General features: G+C 32.2%; 1 protein-coding gene across 1 annotated transcript; it reads right to left on the bottom strand.

Moving 5' to 3' along the window:
• LOC137835572 (kinesin-like protein KIN-12E) lies at positions 1 to 10583 on the bottom strand. Its single transcript, XM_068644137.1, has 22 exons — positions 10153 to 10583; positions 9703 to 9858; positions 9477 to 9560; positions 8889 to 9008; positions 8336 to 8449; positions 8024 to 8116; positions 7703 to 7792; positions 7520 to 7590; positions 7323 to 7397; positions 7112 to 7199; positions 6296 to 6354; positions 5955 to 6018; positions 4933 to 4998; positions 4511 to 4666; positions 4328 to 4432; positions 3409 to 3644; positions 3048 to 3117; positions 2923 to 2967; positions 2757 to 2819; positions 2429 to 2494; positions 2255 to 2334; positions 1 to 2054 (listed from the first exon to the last, which is right to left on the bottom strand). The coding sequence occupies exons 1-22, from the start codon at positions 10417 to 10419 to the stop codon at positions 143 to 145; spliced, it is 4080 nt and encodes a 1359-aa protein (XP_068500238.1). The 5' UTR covers positions 10420 to 10583; the 3' UTR covers positions 1 to 142.
• Between the last annotated feature and the right edge of the window lie 1762 nt (positions 10584 to 12345).

Genomic DNA, 12345 nt, shown 5'->3' with positions numbered 1-12345 from the left:
TTGGGAAAAAAGACTATATATTCATTATCCAATATAAGTGTTATTGAACAAATTCAATTTGGTTCTCAAGGAACCAAAAGGAAAATTAAACAAAACATGGTACAATTAGCAGATGGAGAATTAGTTACACACAGTAAGAGTTTTAGGCGGCATGAGAGGAAATGCCTTCCAGCAACAATTTTGTTTCCTGAACATATGTCCGCAGGTTTTGCATCTCATCCTCCAACTTCTCTAACATGTCTGAATAAGAAATGGCAGAAAAAAAATTGTTTTTGTTGTTAGCAGCAATGATCTTAGCGGTCTGTAACTCTTCGGCTCTTGTCAAATCCATTTGCAATTCTTCTCCGACAATCTTCATTTCACCCTCCTTTAGGTCATACTCAAACACATGTTGCTGGAGTTCAATAATCATTTGCTCTATTTCAGACATACCATTATCTTTAAACTCCAAGAGCATCTCTTTCTCTTTCATCACACGCTCAAGTGCAAGCTCTTTCTCCTTTGTATTTTTCATGCATTGCTTTATTTCTAGTTGAACAGCCTCAATCTGGCTCTCTACATTTGCCCCCTTCTTGTTTAGATTTTCCAGTTCTTTTCTTATAACCCCGAGTTTCTGTTGAGAGAGCTTCATCTCTGCTTGCAATTTTGTTTTCTCTTCCTCTAACTTCAGTAAATCAGTGGCTTTACATCTAAGATGCCAATTTTTTAGAGAGGAATCTATATTCTGTGTGTTTTCAACAGCAAATAGAACCTTTTCCCCTTCGTGCTTGCGACTCTCTTCCTCCAATTTCAATTTGATGCACGCAATATTTTTCGTCAATTCAACTTCGGATTCTTGGTTCTTCTCTTTAGCATTCTCCAGTCCCTGTCTGGAAGCTTGAAGATCAGCCAATTTCCCTTTCTTTTGGTCAAGATGAGATGTCAAGTCCTTCACAACTGCTCTGGCTCTTGTTTCCCGTTGCACAAAGTAAGAAAATGTCGAGGAAAAGTTTGATAATGAATATTTTATCGCAGAGAACTTTTTATCAACAATTGTTCTTCTTTCATGTGCTTCAGAAACCATAAGTTTCAAAGATTCGAACTGCTCACGCTTGATGTGAATATCATGCTCTGTAACCTCAATTTCTTTAGAGAGCTCATCAACTTGGACCGTTGCTTTTCCAGCACAACCTAGTGAAGCTATAGTCTTGACCGCATCTGAGATATTTTCATCCACTCTTTCTAGCTTCTTTGTAGCAAAACTTAATTCCTCTGATAACTTTGCCTCACTGAGATCTGATACCTCATACTTCTTCTCAGCGTTGATCAGTACATCAGTCTCTCTGTCATCCTTTAAAAGCTTTTCTTGTTCATATGCATCACAATCAACGTCCATATCAGACCCAGATGCAGTGGGTTCATATTCACTTTCACTTCCACCCCGCACTTCCTGTGAAATAATTTCCACTCTCTGGTCTCTTTCCCCACCATCAACTTCAACAAGCTTTTCTGGGGAGTCCATGTCTCCTTTGGTTTCAACTCTTTCTTGTTCAATACATGAAAGAGTCCTTTTTAGATCATCCCTCTCCTGCATGGCTCTTTCATACAAATTCATCAGCTTTTCATTTTCTTCATTCAATTCCATTAACTGGTTCTGGAGATTGTCAACCACTCCTTTCTCAGTCTCCCCTTTTGTTATTTCAAGAGAAAAGCAATCATTGTCAATCTGGGAACCAATTTCATGAACAGCCTCCCCTTTATGAACATTTCTATCGATATTCTCTGCAGCAGCTTGTTCATACAATTCAATCAGTTTACTATTATCCTCAATCAAGGTTTTAAGCTTCATCTTGAGTTCATCGTTCTCTTTTGCCAAAATAATTGCTGTCTCGTGAGCCTCTGCTTCTCTTTGACTAGCAGCAGCTATAGCATCAACCATTGCTTTCAATTCCAGTTGGTCATTGTTGTTAATTACAGGCATATCGATTGTTGATGGAAGGTCCATTTGCTGCTTTCCTTCATTAACTGTTTGGGATTTCTCATGTTCTAATTTTTCCGTCAAATCATCAACATGTCTGCAAGATAAAGTTTAGAGAAAAAATTTCAAGCACTGTTTTGTTCATGATGGACAACAAAGAGAAACACATCTACGCAGAAACACTTGGAATAAGGAAATAGAAGATAATGAACTTCAGGTACAAACTATATACAAATAGTATTCAGAAATGCACAAACACGCCATAATTATATATGACAAAAATGAGAGAGTAAACACCTTTTTAATTTCTCTTTCTCTTCAAGACAAACCTCTAGCTTTTTGCAGATTGTATCCATTTCTGCCTGGTTTTGAATAGCCTGTCGTAGATAAAATCATATCAAGTCAGGAAAGAATGTGAAAGACATGAATTATCAAGTTAACAACAGGGTATAAACAAAGATTTTTCTGGACCTGAATCCGGAGAAACTCGTTTTCCTCCCTTAGCGAAGACTGCCAACGTGATTTTGGACTTGACTCCTGAAGACAAACATCAATACACTTGAATAAGTTACATGCACACAATTTAAAATGCAAGCACATAATAAAACTACAAGTACGATAAGTAAACAGAAAAAATGTTATCTCAGCAGGTCATTGAAAATTGCCGGCTAATTGAAACCCTGATAAAAGGACACAATCAAAACCAGATTCTAGTTTACATTTATGTTGATGTAATCTATTGTGACATTCACTGCTTCAAACATGATTACTGGTGCACGAAATTCTATATCATTCTTACCAGTTTGGAGACAAGATTGACATCATTAAGTACATCTTCCATCATTGGATCAGAATTTGTTTTCTAACATTCGAAAAAACAAGGAGATCGGGTCAAGATAGGAGTTTGCAATAACTTCTACACAATAAAAAACTATTACTGTAACAGTTAAAACCGGAACCATTACCACATCAGGTTCATGCATGAACTTCCAGTCTAGTGCTTCCAACAACTGCACATACAAGTGGAAAAAAACACAATGAACATGAAAGGTTCACTGAAGATTTTATGAAGTACAAAGGCAACCCATACCTTGTTTTCCAATGCCAAGATTTGCTCACTCATCTGTTCTCGTTCTCCTTCCATACAGAATGACTTTAACCTGTATTCAAGATGCATAAGCATTAGCAATGAAAAACATGTAAATCACCAATCACGGTAGTCTAGCTAGCACTACTTTGTTGGTGAACTCGGACTGGTTAGTTGACTTGTTTCTTGAATAAGGCGACTTCTTGCTTCAAATTACTTCCATAATTGATTTTTGGTTATAAGGTAAATATGTCACTTCGCAAACTTTATTTTAATCATGAAATAAAATGAGTTACTTTTGCATTCACAAGAAACAAAAAAGCTTCAGAACTAAAAGGACTTTTGCTGTATCCATAGAACATGCCTTCTAATTTCTTCTTTTAGCTGCAAATTTTCCATAGCAAATCTAGTTACTTCATTATTCCGATCAACCTGCGCTCGCAAGACCTCAATTTCTTTTAAATGCTCCTCTTTTTCTTTCAACAAGTGTGTCTCAGCTGACATCTTCTCAGAAGCAACCGCTTCTAACCTTTTAATTCCAGCTTCTCGAAAACGTATTCTCATCTTCAAACTTTGTATCTCATCTTCTCTTTGTTTCACCTGAATCATCCCATATTTCAACCATTTCATTCATTACAAAAAACATCAGAATGACTACAAATTAAAAGATTAAAAATATACCGAAAACCTAATCAAGAATACTAGAATGGAGCTCTGTGGCAGCCTGACAATTGATAGGCATTTCTCACATAAAATTGCTACTTGTAGGTCAAAAGCTAATGTATTCCTTTCCTCATTAGTCAATTACTGAAAACTAATAAAAAACTGGTTTGTAAAATAAAAGTGAGGATTTTCCACTTATATGCTCCATTTAAATCATATCTTTGATTAATGTGAGACTAAACCACCACCTTTTAGACTATAATTAAGGCCCATCCCAAATAGAACACTAGCTAAGGCAGGCTACAGGTGACTGACTACGACTAAGAAGGCTTTTCAACCATCTCCTCCTCACACCTATGAATACCAGCCTGTGGAAAATGCAAGCCACCAACAATAGATATAGGAAAGTCTGATACCATCTAAGAATTTGTATTTAAGCATAAGGTGACAAATCTATGTAAGCCATATTTCTAACTGATATAAGATTAAACTACCCTTTGAGGCTGCAATTAAGGCAGTCAGTCATCAAAGAGGACGTAACTAAGACGAACTAGAGGTGACTACAATTAAGGTGACCTCTCAACACACATCAATAAGAAATATACTGCTTTTAAAAATACCAGCTTCATGGATGCTTGAATTTCATCTCTTAGTGCTTGTAATTTCATTTCCTTGTCCTTTTCCCTTCTAAAGGCCCCAACAAGGGCAATGTCATGGTCTTTTTTCTGCAAAAAGAGAAAGATGCTTATCGGTATAATGTTATGAGAGACTGAATGATTTCTTAGGCACACAAAAATATCAACCTGGGATATCCTTTTAACAGAGTTTAATGGACTCAATGATCCTTGCACACCCTCCCACATGAAGGATCCAGGAGAACCTGGAAAGCTGACTAATGAATTGTCATTATCCTGAATTTCTCCTCCAGCAACTACACCACGTAAACGGGATACTTCCTTCTGAAACCCCAAAATAAATTGCAGTAAAAACCAGTTAATATAGTAAGGAAGAAATACAAGTTGTTGGAAGCTTCTCCACACTTCCCTTTAAATAGTAGATGAAAAGTAAAAGTACAATCTTGGTCACAGTTGTACTTTTCTGATAAGCAATTAAGTAATTATATATAAAACCTCCAATTAAATAATCACTCTTATGAATGATTTGATGATGGCATGAAATGTAAGTTGAACACTAGAGAGGTAAGGATAAATCAAAATTATAATACCTTAAGTTGCTGAATTTGAATTCTCATGGCAATGACATCTCCAGACGCATCCTCATTTACAATTGCCTGGAGAAAAAAAATACAAATATTTATATAGCAATCATTATAAGTGTCTGCAAAGATCACCTACATATTTAAACAGCTGAGGCTATGTTTAAGAAAACTAGCTCAAAGCTAGAAGTTGATAACTAAAATATTTATGTTTTACTAATATTCCAATTTGCTTCATGTTTATATAATATTGTATATTTATTATTACTCTTATACTATATCTTACAATATTTTTATTCAAATTCAAAAATTTAAAATAAAGTAAAAATAGAGCTAAAAAAAATACACATGGTATATCTATCAATATTATTATATTGAAGTATAATCCTCAAATAGTAAAGTAAATATTTTAAATAATATAACAATTAAAATAAATTATATAATAAAAGAGTGTCTAAATCTAAATAATAATAAGCTTATTTTTTATCATTGTCAATATCTTATTTAGTAAAATATTATAGATAAGAACTTTTTACGAAAGTAAAAATAAAAAAAAATAATTCCCTATAAGTAAACGAAGAAAATAAGATAACTAACTCATGTCTCGTATAAAATAAAAATAAAAATGGAACTTAATAAATATATTAAGATCAAAATAACAATACATATAGAAAGCTAGAAACTAACGTTTAAAAATATGGTATTTTTAGTAAAATTAACAAAAACATTATAAACCGCTGAACAAAGTTTGTTTGCCATTTTAATAGAACCACACAAGTTTCAGCTAGTAAAAAAACCTAGAAATTAACTGAAATGGCGCATCAAACAGCCTTTTTGACTAATATTGATATGATAAAAGAAAGCCTCTAACTTTCTTAAGAGTTTTGGAGCATTATTCATTAAGTTTTTAAATTAATAAGATAGAATAAAACAATGTATATTAATACTTTGTAATAAGTGTGAGTCCGTTGTTTTAGGTAGAAGATATATGCACACCAATGTATAAGCTCAAAAAGTACGAAAAGCCATACATTGTTCTTAATAAATTTGGCACGCTGTGCAAACTTCAATGTGCTTAATGTCTCCAGTGAACAACTGCAAAATGTTACCAAATGTCACTTAAATGTTAATAACAAAATATGGCAACAGAGAATGATAAAAATAAATAAATATATTTTAGAAAAATTTATCAAACTATTGTAAGGTTAAAATTCCTTTAATGACTATTGGAGTTAATATACTCCAATACTAGACTAACGACTCTTAAAAAAAACAGTCTAACTTTCTCATTGACGGTTTCCCTAAATCCTTATGCAAAAGCAACAAGTCCTCAAGCACAGATACTTAGTACAGCCAAAGGAGGTTCACTGACCAAATGGAGGGGCTTATATTTGCAATTATGATTGTTTTTGAATTCCCTCCTAGAGAATCCTGCAAAAAAAAAAAGAATACTAATCAGACTTAATTGATAATTGCAGCTCTTTAATTGTAATGAATTCAGACAAAATAACAATTCATGAATATAAACTATTCACTTTGATGGTTCAAATACTACCAGCCAAAATATCACAAGGATCATTCGATCAAAACATTTTAAGTAACAGATTAACTGATATAATTGCAATAATTATAAATTATACAAACCCATATAAGGACTTAACACCTTCAACCCAAAACCTTAAGACAATAGGTTTGTTTTGCTCTTTATATGTTGCTCAACTCCCTCATCACTATTCAACTTGGGACTCGAACTCACATTTGGATTCCCCTAACACATTTGAGGTGCTTATATACTATAATGTTTAAAGTGCAGTTCCACAATAAGCTTCTGGTTACATAAAGCTGAAACTAGAGCCCCTTAATTGATAATAAATAGGGTTCTCCAGTGCAATTTTATTGCCAAGGAAACTTGCTAGTTGCTATTGCAAAAAATCAACGTCTGTTAAATAGCAATTAGGTTATGTGTGACAATTATTTCATGAATAGTTATTATTTGCTGATAAAAAAAAAATGAACAGTTATTATTTTATAATTACTGCATACTTACAAATTAGATCACAACTTTTGTAGTTCTAAACCAATTCATATCCCCCAAAACTATTTCATTTTATAAGACTGATATCAGTTGCCACAAATGTCCAGACACTGAAATCTAAGCAAAATGAATTTAGAAAATATTTGCACCAACCTGAAGTAAAAATGTTAGCTTTGAATCACGGTATGGAACATGGAGCGACTTCCCATTAGATATGCTAACTAGGTTCATAATCACAAGCCTGCAAGTATATTATCACCTAGAATGTCATATTTTTAGGATAATACCACAACTAAAATAACTAATAGGACTATTGCATATTAATGTAATAGATGAGAATTCAATTGCCAAGAGGATAACCAACCCCAAGGTTGAAAGAGATTTGTTGATATTAGTAGCTTCCTTAAGGCGTTCCCCTTCAGCACCAGAACTCTTCTGCCTATTATCAAAAATGGATATAAAGTATTATATATATGACTGTTAAATGAGGTGAAATACTCCTTGCTTCTTTGATCATCTAAATCATGAAAACAAAAATACAAACTCTTAGGAATCAAGTACCTCTCAGATCCAGCCAAATCAACTAAATTGAGTCGAGCATACCGAAAGTGAGTCACTCCTTGGGATTCCCACTAAAAAATAGTTAAATAAAATTGTATCATGATATACTTGGAAAAATAGTAAAAGTTCAACATCTTTTGCACGAAAATAGGTGATAAAACATCAATATTTGACTTGACTCACCTGACTCTCAATGATGCAAGTAAATACACTATGAGAACGACTGCTAGCCCGATTCATGTTAGTGGCCGCTACCTTTCTGTTTGCAGCTCCCTAAATTACATTGTTATTTTCAATCAGTGCCGACTGACTTAGTTCTAAAAAGAAAAGTGAAAAATAACTTCATATAGGCTACATTTTTTCCTGAATTTGGAATTGCAAATGACAAAAAATGAAATTAATTAGTAGAGTATTACAATCACAAACTAAAAAATACTTCAAAATATTTATATTAAAAACACAATACAATTGATGTTAAAAATAAAAATCAAGGCAAAATCATACCTGAATAAGTAGTTGAATGACCTCTCGAGCATAAGTAACTTCTATTTCCTTAAGATTTTCGACATAAACTCCTTTCTTACTGTCTTCTCTTATCTGTCGCACAGATGTATGATTTTAAATGTTTTTTACGGAACACACAGAAATAGCAGCTCATACAATATTCGTATATTATTTCTCAGCTTTAGAAGATTAATCCTCACTAAGGATCAGAGACTTTGAGAACAAATGAGAAAGGATATCCAACAAAAAGGGTCATGGTCTTATATTTGAAGGGGTTTCTAAAACATTCAATGACTGAATAGTTAGCCTTACCTGCAAATTGTTAGATGATGGCTCCAAAAGATCAAGGATCTGTTCATTGTATATCTCCAAGAAAGAACATTTGCAAGTAAATTTTAACTTTTCATCTCTTCGAACCTCTTTTTCCTGGCGTATTACAAAAATAACAGATAACAGACTAAAATTAGAATTTTGCAAATATAAATATATGAATAATTTTGCTGAAGCTTAAATTTATCTTAAGCTATACAGATTAACTAGTCCATTTTAAAATTTAAAATATGAACAAGTCAAAACCTCAAGTATCATACAACCGGCAAGATAAACATTGATAATTTTAAAATGACATTTGGAATCCTGAAGAATACAACTTGTAGGAACATTGATTGAAAATAATCAAGTGATATAATGAACTTGGTAAAGTTGCTTCATAACAATACAAGATATTATAGTAAATAAATGGCTTCCTTATTTTAATTAGAGAGCAAATCACATGATATTCGTCTGATGTACAAGAAATTGCATTAATCTAAGGTATACATTCCTTAAATAATAATTGAGTGTCTAGTTCAACAATAAACTATACCTTTTGAATTCTAGAAAATAAGTGCTCAAAAATTCTTGGTGTCATCCCACAGTTGACACTGTGTCTTCTAGTTCCCCCCTCAATGTCACCAAGCATGGTGTGTGTCTTCCCACTTCCAGTCTGTACAAAATCAATTATTTTTAGCGACCACACGAGAGTTTCATTATCATATTCCAGAAAAAAGAACAAGTCCAGGTAAAACATGCAATTTATGATACAAAAGCCTTATGGGCCATTTGTTTCATGTTAAAATTAAAATCATGATTTATATTCCTGGGTAATGTGATTCACGGAAATGTTATGATTGAAAAATTATTCCTAGGCATGTCTAAAAATACGTTTAGTTAATTTTTCATGTTCCCGGGAATACTATTTAAATTCTAAATTAACTAAAGTAAAATAATAAAAGAATGGAGAAGGGAATAAAAAATGTGCAGATGAGCCTGGGAATAAAACATACCTAGATATTTTTACAAAATCACGTAACAAATGTGACACAAATGCATCCTTACAATCGTTACTATGCTGGAGTAGACTCAAAATAAGATGAGGTAGATCAACAAGAACAGGAGCTGATCAATGACTCACCTGACCATAAGCAAACATGCAGCTGTTGTAGCCTCCCATGCAATTTTCTACCATTGGCAAACCAGCTACTTTAAAGAGATTCTCCTGTCATATCAAGCATGTGAAGTGTGAAACCAAAGCTTCCAAATTCCAAAAAAAATAAAAACAAACAGCAAAGTTTGTACAAGAATTACAATAAGAATTACAAAAAACCGCAATATGAAAGAAATTATCCAACAAAGTTTACCTGGCTAACATTCTCATCAGCAACCGCATCAAAAGTAAACCGCGACTCGGGAGGTCCACTCCATGTAATTGTTTGACAACTCTCTTGCCTAACACACTTTCCATGCCCTTGCACCGATATTTCAGAGTTGCTAAGAGGACGCATTCTAATTATAACCTAGCTCGCAAAAGTAAATCATATCAAACTCAATTCCCTTAAATCAAACTATAAAAAACAGAGAAACGTGAACCTAATTAAAAACCATTTTCAAATATTAATAATTACAAATACTCCCCCAAACAACTGTAATTATACAATTTCATTACTTACAGAGGAGACAAAACAATTATAGCCATAAATCTTGAAATTAACAAACACAAAATTTCGTTTCATCAGCAGTACCCTTGAAACACTAGGAAGCTTTGAATTGGACCTACTAAACTTGCATAGAGCAATGTACTGCTGTTGTACCTGAACATTGTGATCTTTCCAGAAGGAAGGATCCTCGCAGAATTCAAAGCTCTGAGATGAAGAAACGGCGGCGCTACTCTGTCCGACTACACTTTCGTCGTCCCAATCGCTTAGGTTTCGAACTATGGAGCTTTGCGCGAGCGAGTCCTTGGCAGCGGATTTCAGAAGATCCGGAGTGTTCTGAACCAGCGAAAGCGAAGCGGAAGGGTGGTCGTGGAAACCGAACCTGCTCTTAATCGCGCTGGCAGCCTCAGATAGGAACGGCATCGTGAAGTGATCGATCTCGGCGGAGGATTTGGAGAAATGGAGGAGTTGTGTTTGTGAGAAAGACGGAGAGAGAAGGGAGAAAGAGGATGAAGTTGAAGAATGAGGAAATGGGGAAGGAGAGAAAAAGAAAAGTTAGAAGAAGCGAAGGCGAAAGAAAAAGATTTGGTGATCTAACGGTGGATATTTGTTTAAATTCAAACTATGAGACCGTTTGAGATCCGCGTTTTAAATTTTCGAAGAAGGAGCCAAGAGATCCTCTTTCTTCAATTATTTTATTTCTTTCTTCACTGTTTAGTTCACTTTAATTTCTAATAAATAACAAATTAATTCACAGTTCACTCTTCCTATTAAATTACTTTTTTGTTTTTAAAAGTAGAAACACTTATAGGTAGAGAAAAATTGTATATTTTTAATCTTTTATGTTAATAAACTTGTTTGTTTGAGTGACTAGTTATAAATATATGTTATTTTTATGCATTTTAAAGAGTTTAGGGTGTGTTTGGATTGAGGAGTTAAAATATGAGAATTTGAGAGGTGTATATGTGGGAATTTGAGAAGAAGATTGTAAGAACGGTGGGTATTTGGATTGGAGTATGTGAATATTTGAAGAAAGTTTATTGAAGTTTATGAGTGATGTGATAATTTTAGTGAGTGATATGATATTTGTGATAAGTGTATTTTTTTAAAAAAAATATATAAAATGAAAGATTACACATTTAGTCTTGTCTTTAAAAAATAGAATAATCAAATATTAAGTATTTTAATGTAAATTTAGATAAATTAAAATTATTAGTATCATAGTCCGATATAGTTCAATAATTAATTTCTGAAAAAATATGAGTTACTTGAATATATGTACAAATTGTAAGTTGTTATCTAGAAATAAATAATTTAAATATTCATAAATTTAAAAATAGTAACTAGAAAATTCTTTTGTATTAAATGTAAATAGTATTAATATATTTATAATAATTATTATTATATAATTTGTTTATTATAAATAAGTATATATTTTTGGATTAAAATTTTATTTTATTATTAATTATTGTTATTTCATTTTATTAAAATATTTTTTTGTTAGTTAAATTTATTTAATAAGAGTAAATTCGATAATAACTTTATGTTAACATGATTTTTCCTTTGTTTCTCTTCATTTTAAGAGGAGAGTATATTGACTATTCATACTTATATCTTCTCTTTCTCTTTCCTGCAAAACTTTTGATTCAAATAACTTATATCATCTCATATCTTGTGAAAAGTATATCCACATAAGCAAACACGCATACTATTAAATTTTATAGATGCATTTAGTTGTTATATGTTCACGTTTGTTGGTGTTTTTAATTATTTTTTAAGTAACATTCATATGTATGCTTTATTTAATTTATTTTGGATAAAAAAATTCAAGAGAAATTTAAAATATAAATAATTTTTTATGATTTTGCATTGACTATGTTCTTAACTTCCGTGATCATCATGAATTTAGTATCTCCCTTGTACTAATCTATTTTAGTATCAATCTTGGTTTTTGTGATCATCATAAATTTAGTATCTCACTTGTACTAGTCTATTTTACTATTGATCTTATCTTTAACTGTTAATCTCAACGCTCAAGTTAATAAAAAAACAATTAATTTAATAAGTTTCAATCGATCATTATCATTTACCTTAAGACATACACACATTTATATTACTTGAATTTGTCTATTATTTGTATGGATATTTAATTTAGGTCTAACATCTCTTTAATCATGTCAACATTATGTTGACGTATATTAAAGACAAAGATCAAAATGGATACTTGTCAAATAGTAAATTTTATAGATTTAAACATGGTTATATTTATGATAATGTAAATGTAATGATATTAATTACAATTTGTTTTTTCAATCAGATACAAAAGTAGTTTCCAATTGACCAATGAAT

Source organism: Phaseolus vulgaris, chromosome 5 (assembly GCF_000499845.2).
Source record: "Phaseolus vulgaris cultivar G19833 chromosome 5, P. vulgaris v2.0, whole genome shotgun sequence".
Classification (NCBI taxonomy): domain Eukaryota; kingdom Viridiplantae; phylum Streptophyta; class Magnoliopsida; order Fabales; family Fabaceae; genus Phaseolus; species Phaseolus vulgaris.
Note: the sequence above shows the minus strand (reverse complement) of the source record. Positions and strands in the feature narration are given on the sequence as shown.

What these genes read in the sequence shown, in the direction of transcription:
- LOC137835572 (XM_068644137.1), bottom strand. Translation starts at nt 10,419, where the DNA reads ATGCCGTTCCTATCTGAGGCTGCCAGCGCGATTAAGAGCAGGTTCGGT. An exon ending in CATCATCTAACAATTTGCAG is followed by an intron (nt 8,117 to 8,335) that starts GTAAGGCTAACT and finishes TCTGTGCGACAG; the next exon opens with ATAAGAGAAGACAGTAAGAA. An exon ending in TTCAAATTCAGCAACTTAAG is followed by an intron (nt 4,667 to 4,932) that starts GTATTATAATTT and finishes TTGGGGTTTCAG; the next exon opens with AAGGAAGTATCCCGTTTACG.